At 33.0% G+C, this 14,038-nt stretch overlaps 1 protein-coding gene across 2 annotated transcripts; it reads right to left on the bottom strand.

The window, feature by feature from the left end:
- Positions 1-10,384: 10,384 nt before the first annotated feature.
- LOC111877534 (uncharacterized) lies at positions 10,385-13,614 on the bottom strand. 2 transcript variants are annotated; one of them, XM_042896380.2, is made up of 8 exons: positions 13,147-13,614; positions 12,553-12,910; positions 12,398-12,474; positions 12,197-12,313; positions 11,971-12,108; positions 11,788-11,835; positions 11,253-11,668; positions 10,385-11,148 (listed from the first exon to the last, which is right to left on the bottom strand). In XM_042896380.2, exons 1-8 carry the CDS (start codon positions 13,466-13,468, stop codon positions 10,534-10,536), a joined length of 2,091 nt encoding a protein of 696 aa, XP_042752314.1. In that variant the 5' UTR covers positions 13,469-13,614; the 3' UTR covers positions 10,385-10,533. The 2 variants fall into 2 exon arrangements, with proteins under 2 accessions (XP_042752314.1, XP_042752313.1); XM_042896379.2 differs by having other exon boundaries at positions 12,398-12,910.
- Between the last annotated feature and the right edge of the window lie 424 nt (positions 13,615-14,038).

Below are 14,038 nucleotides of genomic sequence, written 5' to 3'. Positions count from 1 at the left end.
ATTAGAAGTGAACCGCAAGAGTGAAATTGTAAGTGATTTTGGCATGATATTTGAGAGAAAACTAAGGATGTTCTCGATTATGTTCTTGAGAGGAAAAAGTGAGGTTTACGCCCAAAAGAAGAAAAATGATTATTGTTTTCGGACACACACACACAAACATATATATATATATATATATATATATATATATATATATATATATATATATATATATATATATATATATATATATATGGGTTTTCGGTTGGGAACTCCATCCGAGAAAAGGCATCTTCGGCCGAGAACTCAAGGTCGGCTTCATATGTTTTCGGCTAAGAATGGTCTGCTACCTCACATGATTGTGGTCTAAGGAGTTTACAGCCGAAAAGGGTTTGCGGTCCTAGACAAGTGGCCTTTGCGAGGGTTTCGGTGCGAAGGTCTTAGTAGTTGCGAGATTTCTCGGTTTCCAATAAAATTGACTTTTTGATTTAAAAGCCTTTTATGCTAAGACTAAATACCCATAAGTAGCTATAAAATTTTATTTAATCAACTTGTTTCTAATCATTTGACCATTGGTTGACTTTTACAGTTTGAAAAGAACGAGTTGTTACATTATCCCCCCATTAGAGGGAATTTCGTCCCAAAATTGTTTCTAAAGTGGTACTTACGGAAAAGATGTGGATACTTTTGTATCATTTGATCTTCCCGTTCCCAAGTGAATTCAGGTCCCTGCTTGGCATTCCAACGAACCTTCACTATTGGTATACGGCTTTGTTTTGTTCTTTTGATTTCCCTATCTATGAGTTCGATCGGTTCATCCACAAAGTGAAGACTCTTGTTTAACACGATTTCGTCAAGTGGGATTACAAAAGTCTTGTCAGATTTACACTTCTTAAGATTAGAGATGTGAAAAGTGGGATGAATATTACTGAGTTCATGCAGTAGATTGAGTTTGTAAGCAACCATACCAATTCTAGCAAGAATCTCGAATGGTCCGATGTATCTTGGATTTAGTTTCACGTTTTCTGAAACATGTCATTCATTTCCAAGGTGAGACCTTTAACATGACACGGTCCCCAACCTAGAATTCCAAGGGTTTTCGTCATTTTTCCACATAACTCTTATGCCTGTCTCTGGAAGCTTTCAATCGTTCCCGGATTTGGACAATCTTTTTTGTGGTTTCTCGAATGATATCGAGACCGGTTAGAGTACTATCAGGTATTTGGTTCTTGGCTAGTTGCGTATCGCCCACTTCAGCCCAGCACAGAGGGGATCTGCACTTACGTCCATAGAGAGCTTCAAAGGGTGCAACTTTGATGCTAGTGTGATAGCTATTGTAGTAGGAGAATTCAACAGTGACTCCAGTTTTCAGGCCGACAAGGACAACTACCGTTCGTAGTCAGGCTGGGTCTTTACCCTTAATGGAGGAGCAGTGACTTGGAAAAGTTCCAAGCAAGAGACCGTGGGTGATTCAACATGCGAATCATAGTACATTGCAACAAGCGAAGCGTCAAAGGAGGCAATATGGTTGAAGAACTTCATTGGAGACCTTGGAGTTGTGCCAGCCATACAGGAGACTGTGGAAATTTTATGTGATAACAAATGAGCAGTTGCCTTGACCAAGGAACCGAGGGATCATGGCAGATCTCGACAAATTAACAGAAAATATCACTTTATTCGACATCAGGTAGAAGAAGGACTCCTCGTAGTGAAGATGGTATCGTCGGAGAACAACCCAGTAAATCCGCTTACGAAGGGACTGAGTAGGTTTAAGCACTTGTAGCACGCTAGGAGCATTAGGTTGAAGGATGATATTAGATTAGATTAGATAGTTTAGAAATGTGTAATAGATAAATTGTAATAAACATTCTAAGATTAAATAAATGGGTATTATTTATTAGTAAAGTCACTGCCTTATGTTAATTGTTTACCTATTGTTTCATTTTGTATGTTTTGACTTCCTGAATAATAAATTTATTCGAACGATCCACAGTCGTTCATATGTTGGAAGTAGATATGAATGAAGACTATCATGAATTGGTGTGTAGATTGTCTAAAGTGTATTGGACATAGCAAAGGTTGGCTACAATGTTCATGAGTGCTTATGAATTAGATTTGAGCATTGGAATAAACCCATGCTTGATGGAATCACTTCCTGGAATTTATCACGAGTGATCGCAAGACGATAATATCATATAGTCTTTAAACCTAGATATATGGTTTATTGTTTGCTAATTGGTAGTGCATTGATAATGCGTAAACGCATCAGTAACTTGATGTTATAAAACGCATTGTTGTGTATAATTTGATTAGTGAATAGTAAATGCATATAAGTCGAAGTTTATATGTTCCTTTTATCCTAAGAGGGTAAAAGCGATATCAGGGCCCCTCGATGATTTGGTTAGACTTATGTGTCGGGCCCAGTCATGACTGAATTGATGTGTTCAATTATGTTCTATGTCAAACGAATCTGAGATCAAGAAACAAACTGATCGATAATAAGTATGAATATGTTCCATGTAATTGTCCGCACGATATCTAGAGCGGAGGACTGTACGAGCCCTTATCTAAAGGAGAGGCTACTGATAAGATCGGAGTTTGACAGCGTCTTGGAGAGCTATGATTGCTAATCAGATTGTATTTACATTTGTAGTTACTAGACTTATCCAAGTGGGAGACTGTTGGATTAGTGTCTAAGCCCATAACTATATTTGGTAATTATTTGACCCGGTTGTGCATGGTCCTTTTAAGTTGCCTTCACCAAAGTAACATGATAGGATGATTTATGAATAAAGAGGTTATTATGATTTATTAATATGTTATATGAATAATATGTTAAAAGAGAAATCATATAGTTCAATTAATATTAGACAAGAATTAATTATGGGGCTAAAAGAGATTAATTAAATAAAGGGGACTGGAACTGTAAATTGTGTGATAGTTGATTTGGGCTGAGAATCCTTTGGATATAAGAGGTGGACGAAATTGAGAGTGGGAGCCCATCTAATTTCGTCCAATGCCTTTATTCTGGAAGGTTCTTTGGACTGCTTAAGGCCTAAGCTATCCATAAGGTGTTGAAGTTTCATTTTAAGTGATTAAATCTTATATTGAAATTTGTAACATGAAAAAACCTGTGACAAGTCATGCCACAGTTGAAAACGGTTGCCAAATGTTATCTTTTATAATAGGTTTTTTATGTTATACGTACATTTACCTTGTATTGGGTATTAAGTGAGACATAAATACATAAGGTGATAAAGTTTATTTTTAATTGATTAAATATTATATTTAATTTGTTACATGAAAAACCCTGTGACAAGTAGTTCGACGGTCGAAAAAGTCGGTCAAATGTCACATTTTATAACGAGATTTTTATTTGATATGTACCTTAATGGGCTAAGTGAAACCCAACTATCCAAGTCCAATAAAACAGTTCAAACTATCAAAGTCCAATAAACCCGTTCAAACGTTTTTTAACGCATCTATCACACCGGTTCAACCAATTTGTTAAGAAATCTTCTGCTTCGATCCGGTCTAAATATTAGCATAAAATCGGTTGTTGTTGAACCACTCTCGTTCCCAATTTGAATTGGTTTTAAAAAAACATTGGACATAATATTAGAATTTGTCACTACAAGTTGTAAAATAGCAGTCTTGTTATAAATATGTTTTGGTCATTCAAATGAATGTGGTACTTGGAAATGTATATTTATTATTATTATTATTATTATTATTATTATTATTATTATTATTATATTCGTGTAAATAATTGGTTTTGATGCATCATTTTAATCCCTTCAATTATAGAACATAAAGATATTTAATTATAAAATTATTATGTATATAGGTGCATATACATGTTAAACAAAACACATATAATATATATATATATATATATATATATATATATATATATATATTCGTAAATGTCATATGTAATTCTTGTCGTAGTAATATTGATAAATTACTTTCATATGGAGAACATATCATGATAAGTCTATCATAATTATATATCAAATGTTCAAAATTATGTTATCTTTTAAATATTGTCTTTTAAATATGTTGTGTAGCATAACCCAAAAAAAATATAATAGAAAATAAACATAATCAAAATAGAAAAACTACAATAAAATAAATAAGAGCATTGGGTAGTTGGATATATAAATAAAGATGTTACATAAACATACATTTACATCAAAAGGAAAAACTAACATTCGTCAACTTTGCTCAAACAAAAAAATCTATATCCATTTTATGAATCTTCTTTCTTCATTTAACATCATTCAACAATAGAAACTTGATGACAATTCTTCACTAACTTCCAATCAAAATATTTTTCTTGAAAAAGAAGAATCAGAAAGATATTTCAAGCAACACATTGATGTTTGGAGAGTCACATTCAAGATTGAGTAATATACACAAATCACATATAAAGATTAAATGAGAAACTGAATATAAAGAAAGAATAGAAAAGCTTCATTTGTTTTGGTTGAAAGAAAAAATCATATTACAATTACCATCGATGCGACATAACCCATTTCTTCAAATCATCATATTTGGATCGACATAACTCATTTCTTCAAATCATCATATTTGGATCGTGAATGCTTCAACTACATGAAAACTTTTGAATCACAATATCTTCAAATCCTTCTTACATGTAAGATTTTATATAACACAAAAGACACAAAAGATTGGCCTTTTTATACTAAACTTTTCACTAAATGCTAATTAAACATAATATAAGTTATAAAACTTATGAGTGTTAAATCATAATTAAGAAAACTTTTGAGTTGTATTAGTTAAAAAAAGGGGGTTTCAAATGAATGTGGTTTGAGGAAGTTAAAAAAGGGAGTTTCAAATGAATGAGATTCAAGCAAAAATGCTAGCTTTATAAGTATGTATGATAGGATCATCAACTCTAAACACGTAGGAAGGAAAAGATAGGATCGTACTAGCTATATAGGAATAATTTGTCAAGCTAATATTTTAACACATGTAAATCTTAACAAAAACCAACCATTATCATACTAATTATTAATAAAAATATTGGGTATATACTGAAAACTAACAAAAAAAACTAACTAAAATTATTTACATTAGTTATATAAGATAACGAATAGTATCATGTTTTGTCCTGCAGCTACTATATCTTCACAACTTATTTTTGGCCTTATGTATTTTTGTAACCTTGCAGTCTAACCGAAAGTAATCATTATGGGATTCAGCAGCCTTCTTCTTAGGGTTGTGGAATATTACTGATCAACCAACTATTGATTAATTGAATATTTCAACCCTTTGATTAATTGAAATGTTAATTAATTCCCAAAATAGATTTCCAATTAGTTTCTAATTAATTATTAACCATAATAATTAATAAACCAATTTCTCACTGATTTATTCTACTCAATTTGGGTCTTGACGGTAACCCAAAAGGACCATGTTATTATTAGAAATATTACCAATAGTTAATGACCTTGGACACACTTTCCAACAATTACCTCGTGGGCTATCCTCAAAAGTCTTTTGGATACTTGTTATATAATGCTTCTAAGAACAAAGTGTTTGTGTCTCAAAGGGGCTTATGCCATGAGAGGGGGCTCGTGTCCAAAGAAGTTGGTGAGACCCCAGTTGATCTTGAAGAAATTTCAGAGTTAAACGAAGAACCTGCAGTTGAGACTAGTACTCAACTCAAGGTTGAACAACCTATTAAACAAACTGGCATAATTCCAACTCTACCTCCTCGCAGATCTAATAGAGTTTTTCTTCCTCCTAAATTCTATGGTATCCAACTATAGGGAATCGATGAAAAGTTTTGAGGCTTCTAAATGGAAAGAGAGAATGGAAATTGAAATTCAATCCATGCATGATAACCAAGTTTAGACTTGGGTTGATTGTACACTTGTTCTTAAAACTATTGGGTGCAAATGGATCTTCAAGAAGAAGACCGACATGAATAGGAATGTGCACACGTTTAAATCTAGGTTGGTAGCAAAGGTTGTACTCAAACTCAAGGAATTTATTATGAGGAAAGCTTCTCACCAGTGACAAATATTAAATCTATTAGAATATTACTTGCCATAGTTGCTTTCTATGTTTATGAAATATGACAAATGGATGTGGAGATTGCTTTCCTTAATGACAAACTGATAGAGGATGTCTGCATGACACATCATAAAGGCATCATTGATCCAAAATATTCTAATAAAATGTGAAAGCTTGAGAGGTCCATTTATGGACTCAAACAAGCATCGCATAGCTTGAATCTTTGCATTCATAAAAAGGTCAATGAATTTGGATTTTCTAGAAGTGAGGATAAGTCTTGCATATATGTCAAAGCCAGTTGGATTAGTGTAGTCTTTATAGTATTGTATGTCGATGACATACTCCTTATAGGAAATGATATTCCAACATTGAAAAGTGTGAAGACTTGGATTTTGTTTTAGGTACTTCGGATGATCGCGGGAAGGCGAACGCTTGATCGTGCACCTCCTTACATTTCATTATTTTGATTTATGGGATACTCTGATATAAAATATTTTGAAAACATTTTGTAATAAGTAATGGTTTTTGGATGCTTGAAAAAGTTTTAAATTTTTATAAATTTTATGGATGTTATATATATATATATATATATATATATATATATATATATATATATATATATATATATATATATATATATGGGAAAAGTGAATATACCCTTAAGGGTATATAAGATTAGGTACCCAATGCTTAAAATTGTGTCGTTTGGTTATTTGCTTATCAACTTCGTTTCAAATTGATACATGAATACTTCATTCCTTAAAATATAACAACTACCGACTCCTTCCTAAAAACACTGAAGCTCCATCGTTTCTTGAGTTTTGCTGATTCACCATCGATTTATAACAGGTTTCGATTCGTGATTTTGGCTTCGATTCTTCCATCAATTTTAGAGCTCTACTAATTTTCGAATGCTTCCATGATTGTGCGGTTTCGTGTATGCGTTGGTTTTCGAATCCTATTTAGAATTGCGGTATGTGTTTATATCATCATTTTTTTCTAGTTAATCAAGTCACAGGATGAGGCTTTTCAATTTCATCTTCTGAAGTTTGTTCTTGTTATGCCTTAAGTAAATTTAAATTAAATTTATACTAATTTCATTAGATTGAAGTTTGTGAATGATACCAGGTGAATTCTATGGTAATTTCTGTGTATTATTCTTTTCAAATATAATGTTGCTGGTAACGTACACCAATTGTTTGTTTAAATGCCTGAGTGAAGTTTTGTTCATAGAAATGTCAATTTTAGTAGCCAAGCAATGATCTACAAGGGTAGAGAGTTACCCTTTTACCCTTGTTGGGTTTATACACCTCCTTCTTGGATTTTGAGCATCCCAACTTCACTCATAGAATTATGTATCTGGTTGGTGGTTACAAACTATGTGGTGTTCATAATTTTTTTTTATCTCCACTGGGTGTTCGATTATCATTGGGCATCATACACAAAGAAGAGGACTAATAAGTTCTTTGGACCTGATTGTATACTTGAAACTACAATTAGCCCATCATTTTTGCTGGTAATGTACACAAATAATGGTTTGTTGTTGTCGTTATTTATTATAGCATGGCTATATGTTTAAGGGTTTGTTGTTGTTATTTTTGGTGGAGGTTCTTATGCTTAGCATGTTACGTCACCTAAATCTTGTGAATTTGATAGGTTATTGTGCATATGTAGATCAACGTCTCCAAGCTATGAGTTTATGACCCTGGGATCACTTGAAGATCATTTACACGGTTAGATATATGTCAGTATTTTTACCACTGTTTTGAAATCCTTCAATGTTAGTATCTTTACCAAGTGTTTCTCACAGTAGGTTGAATGGATGAAAAATGAAAATTCTAGTTACAAGGGTTTGGAATGTTGATCATATTGTAGCTTTTGTACAACCATTCTTTACATTGTATTAAAGACTAAAGCCTTAATAATAAGAAGGAAAATTGTGCTCATCTTTTAATGACTTGCGACTTGTTAGTGTTTGTAATTATTTGAAAATTAAAAGCAATTCAGTTTTATTTAACCCAATTTATTTTGTGCAGGTGATTAACATTGAAAGATCTTGGGTTGCACGGAGACACCAAAGAAGCTGAAGATTGTATTGAATTATGTAATCATGTATTAGTTAGGACACAATTTTTATCGTTTTTTAGACGAAATGTATAAGTTGACAGTGTATAGGAAACTTTTTTTTGGTGGATTGGGCTGAAATAGAAATGTACTTATCATACTTTCACTTTTAACCCACAATAGCATCATATTTTTGTTTTTCAGCCACAATTGCGTTATATTTTTGTTTTTCACCTACAATATCATCATACTTTCGTTTTTAACCCACAATAGCATCATACTTTCATTTTTAACTCACGAAAGTATGAGGTTATTTTTTGAAAAAAATTGAAAATTTGAGGCTATTTTGTGACAAAAAAAAACAAATTTTTGAGGCTATTTTGTGAAAAAAAAAAAAAAAAACAAAAGTATTATGCTATTATGTGAAAAAAAATCGTGAGGCTATTTTGTGAAAAAAAAAAGTATGAGGCTATTTTGTCAAAAAAAAAGAAAAAAAGAAAGAAAAAAATAAATTTTGATTCTATTTTGTGATAAAAGGAAAGTATGAACTATTTTGTGAAAAAAAAAACAAAAGTATGTTCGTTTATTGGTTAAAAAGGAAAGTTAACCATGTTATGTGTTTAAAATAAAAGTAAGATGTTATCATTGGGAAAGAGCCCCATCATTATTCACAATGTTATTTACCAAACACTTCATACAACCAGCTAGGAAATCTGGAAATTTATTGATTTACATTTCATTAAAAAATCTGGAAAGTTAGTTTTACACTCAAAATTCATTAAAACAATAAAACTTATATCAATATACAATGGTGTTTGTACATCCGTGTTTTGCTTTTCACCACCTTCATTGGGGATTCGCGTAACATGGTAGTCCCTAATCAAAGCTTCTACTGGGACTTATAGTGGGAATCCCTGGAAAGGTAAATATGAAGACAACTCAGCTGCATCTTTCACCACGTAACAATCTATTAGTTCAATTGATATTCGTCTTCTTCATATATATACAACATAAAATTGTTGAAGCATGAAAAATGGAAATATTATGCAATGTCAACAAAATTAAAAGCTCAAAATACCTACATAATAGGAAAAATAATTATGAAGCTTTTTTCATAAATTATAAATAATAAAAGATGCATATGGCCCCAACAAAATGATTAAATAAACTCTTAGGTTTAGTTTTTTTATTGGTTGTAAACTATAGATCCCACTAGACACTACACTATTGAAAAAGCTCTCCCTCGTGAGCTTTTTATTGGTTATTACCTTGACTGCAGTTGCTAACACAGGAGCAAGATGAGTTTGTGCATTCACTTTTAATCCAACACCAATGCCATAGAAGAAAAGGGTACAACTTAACTTTCGAATATAGAGGAAAACATACAATTTGATTCATATGAAAAATGAAAAAATAGTGTTATTATAGGAGATGACATTTTGTCGAACACTTGGTGGGCTTCTTTTAATATGGTTGCAAATGAAAAAACATGTGAGATTCACAAATCACAACTTCACATAAAAAATCAATTTTGACTCCACGTGAATTAGTCTCAATTCTTCAAAGATCAAACTTCCAGCAATAACAAATCAAACAAATTTCAAGTTCTAGGTTTCTGAATGCAAGCTTCAGATTAAATCAGAAAATTTGGAAGAAAAATTTGGGAGAAGAAATCAAACAGTTGGTTGTCTTGAGAAAAGGAAGTCGTTTGATTTCTTGCTGACGAATGGAAGTCGTAAGTCGTTCACTCCTTCGGTCGTTAGGGTGTAAGCCTTGTCTGCCAGAACCAATTGAAATAAACCCACTTTGCTTGATTAACTAGAACAAATTAAGAACAATACGATGATAACAAAAACTTCCAATGTAAATAAGATGATTCTTTGTGATTCAGTAAGTTGGGAAGATTCGAAGGAGTCACAACAAAACACCCATCTTCGTAATAGGAGTGGAAGAGAGTATTTCATGATCGATTCCGTTTTTGAGTTCTATCAGATGATATGGGATAAGGTATGAGGAAGAATGTAAGGCCTCGTTTACTTCAAACGACGTCGGATAGTTATTTGGGTACCTAATCTTATATACCATCAAGGGTATATTCACACTTCTCTCTCTCTCTCTCTCTCTCTCTCTCTCTCTCTCTATATATATATATATATATATATATATATATATATATATATATATATATATATATATATATATATATATATATATATATAAGAGGGAGAGAGAGAGAGAGAGAGAGAGAGAGAGAGAGAGAGACGTACGCTAAATAGGAACATGTCATTTACAAATTTCACCATCATGCGAATATTTAATTTCTCAAATTAAGCAAGTGTCATATTACAAAGTAGTGACAACATATATCCAATTCAAAATTACTCAATACTTTTAATCATTTTTGAACTCTATTGAGTCCACCATTCTATAACTGGGAAAGAAGACTTAATAGAAGGGTTCATCTCTTTTCTTACCAAAAATACTACGACCAAATCTGGCAGTCATCAAGTCTCTAATGAGAGGAAATTGCAGGATTACAAAAGAAATAATTGATAGGCATGTCAGCACAACTATTGGAATAAGAATCTTCGAGTTCCCTTGGCCAAATACAAGATATAGCGTAGCACCAAAAGCTACTATCATGGCTGTAGTTGAGGTCAACAACATGACCAAACCAACCATTAACTTTGTTGGCAACTTGTAGAGAAAGTCCTGCTGAGCAAAACGTGTGGTGAGAATCGACAAGAATATTAGCAATGAAGTAACAGCTGTGAATAATGATATGGCATCTGATATTGCAAATATTGTGAAGGCTGGGTTGTTAGTAAAAAGTGGTATCCCCATATCCTGATTGTTTCCTCCGGGCACTGTAATAGCTGCCGCAAACACAATGGTGGTTATTAATGCAACTGTAATGGTGTAAGACTCTGCAGTGGTCTTGATCCACTTTTCTCCCTCAATCACCAACTCCTTGTGTTCTCGTGTAAATACCATTTCAGGTGTTTCGCCAAAAGAGTTCTTTTCTGTGATACATAGAGGACTTACAAATCTTTTAACTTCCTACAATATTACAATATGTTAACCATGCCTGATAAATAATGTTGAGTCCTATAACATAAGGATACCAAATAAAATTAAAATTCTGAATCATCAGGGATTCTTACCTTAAACCACTTTAGTTCATGTTGTACTTGTAAAGCTGCACCTGATATTAGATTCAATCTGCTGGCAGGTGCCAATCTTGCAGCCAAATGCAAAAGGTTGTTCTGAGAAGGGTCTTTAATTGTTTTATAAGTGTTCTTATGTTTGTTCATTTGATATAGTACATTGTACACATTTTCCGAGCGATTTATCACAGCATATTGAACAATGTTGTGACCATCTTCATTGGCACTCCAAATTGCATTCGGGAAGCGGAGGACAATTTGTTGCACAACCTCGTATGCATTTTGCCTTGTTGCTTCGAAAATCGGATCCTTGTAATAGCGATGGTGTTCAGAAATAGGCTGATAATTATCATGTATGGAAGAACATACGTGATTTAATAACTTTATGGCGTCGTTATAAACTCGAGCTCTCTCTTCAATAGAAATACACATTGCAACATAGACCCAAATGATCATCTCAAACAAAGAATTAGACCTTCTTCCCTTCTATTTTTGGTTATAAAATGATGGTGTAACTGTTAATACATCTTACCTAACATCTTAGGGATTAGCAGGAAAAACATAATAATCCATTCAATCCCTGCATTAAGTAATAGAAAGTTTGTTAGAATTATGCATATGGGATTATGGAATGTGCAACTAATAAGGTAAAAGTTGCCAAAACATAATTTTTATGTGTTGCAGCAAATCAAATAGATATCAAATCATGACCTACCTGTACTGAATGAGTTGAATATTTTTTGAAGACAGGAACCACATAATGGAACACATCTACTAACCATATAATCAGAAGCAGTTTTAAGAATGCCCTTTACTCTCCGATGTATTATATCTGTCCTTTTAACATAGACAACTAATGTGGAGGAAATTTGTTAGAGAGTGTATAATAAAATTTTGGTAAGGAAACATAGAGAATCAAGATGAAAAACAAATCAACAAACCTATATATTTTTCCAATGCATTGAGTTCAGATGGGAAATTTTGGGCTATAGCCATCAGCACGGCGTCACTATAGTATCTGGTTTTATGGAGAGGCTTTAGCCATTCATTCGCTTTCTCTACATATATATTCCAAATTTAGTGGTATAAATTAAGTAGTTCAGAGTTTTAACCACTAGAATTTGAACCCGATAGACACTTACCAAATTGTTTTGAAGAAATAAGAATAACTAGAAGCTCATCACCAGATATGCCTGAAAGCACATCAGTATTCCATTCTCTGTATTTGATCATTTGATCCTTCAGAAATCGAGACATCTTTTCATCCAGATTTAAAAGAGCTATGGCAAGTGGTAACCTATGCTTTTTATCCTTGGTGAACAACAACGCTGCTTCTCTTGCCACCAACATCTCAGCAACTATAACGTCGCCAACCATAGCAGCAACATGAAGTAGTGTGCTTCCATCTGAATTTTGAACATTAGATAGTTGTGTGTTCTCCGGTGTGACCCCCAACAATTTCCTTAAAAATTCCTGATCCGTGACATTACCCACTGCTATGTGGAGTGCCGTGTTGCCATTATTTGCGACTTTGTCAACGACTGTAACTTTAAAGGATCGATTGTTCAAAAGGCCATCCACTTCTTCCCAATTTCCTGATAAAATAGCTTCAAAGATTGTTCTCTGATCATAAGGTAGTTCTTCTTCTTGTTTATCTAAATTAGTATTTTATATGAAGGTCAAAAACTACAAGATATATAGAAAAAATGTGCTCGAGCTATATATTCTAATCAAATTACAAGGGATTTCAAAAGAGGAATAAAAAAAAAGCAATGAGATGCATATTTGTGCTTGGAGGATCGTAATTATAATAATTAAATAAAAGTATCGAATTTATGTAAAATCACCAACTAAAATAAAGATATATTAGCAAAGAAAAGACTCTGTTTACTTGAAGGACCATAGATAGTCTGCAGTTCATCCCAAACATCTTTCGCACTAAAATCAGAATCTGCTGGTTGATCATCACGTTCATTGTGTTGATCGCGTCGATTGCTTTCATCGCGTTTTTCTGTGAGACTATTCAAAACATACCTGAGTGGTTCCTGAGAGAGAGAACCAAGAATCCAACCTTTGATAACGGTGTCATTTGATTTTGTCCACAGCCATTGATGGCCACCCACTTTCTCCTTCCCGTAGATACTGGGTTGACTGCTTACAGGAGTTTCATCTGTGTAACGAAACATACCATGACTTCTTAGGAGGCATAGCATCTGTGATTTCCACTAGTTGTCCCTACCACTCAGCTTCACACTAGTAAAACTTGTTGCAGAAAGATTTGATGGGTATGGATATGAGTAATTTTCGGTTGTGACATGTGGATTATTGCTTGAGCTTGTCATTTTTGTATGTTTTTTTTTCTGTGAATCCATATTCCATCTACTTGCATATTTAAGCTACAAAGATGGATTTGTCTTCTTGTGCTGACGAAAGCCACGTACAGGTGATTGCTTTTTAAGTCATGAGACAATATCGATGATGCATAGGAGATGACATCATCCCCCCTAATCCCCATTTGTAATATTATCGTTTAGTTGATGTCAAATTATACAACTTGTTGTGTTATATTTCTATATACCTTGTTACAACTAGGAGATGATATCATCCCCCCTAATCCCCATTTGTAATATTATCGTTTAGTTGATGTCAAATTATACAACTTGTTTGTTAATCGATGGCTTATATACTGAAAAGTTATAACTTATAAGCGTGTATACTCACTAGGCTATATTAAACCCAACACTTTTATATTTTTTCTACATGTATTCCTGCATTTTAGAAAA

Source organism: Lactuca sativa, chromosome 7 (assembly GCF_002870075.4).
Source record: "Lactuca sativa cultivar Salinas chromosome 7, Lsat_Salinas_v11, whole genome shotgun sequence".
NCBI lineage: Eukaryota > Viridiplantae > Streptophyta > Magnoliopsida > Asterales > Asteraceae > Lactuca > Lactuca sativa.
The sequence above is the reverse complement of the archived record's forward strand: the minus strand, read 5'-3'. Positions and strand labels throughout refer to the sequence as shown.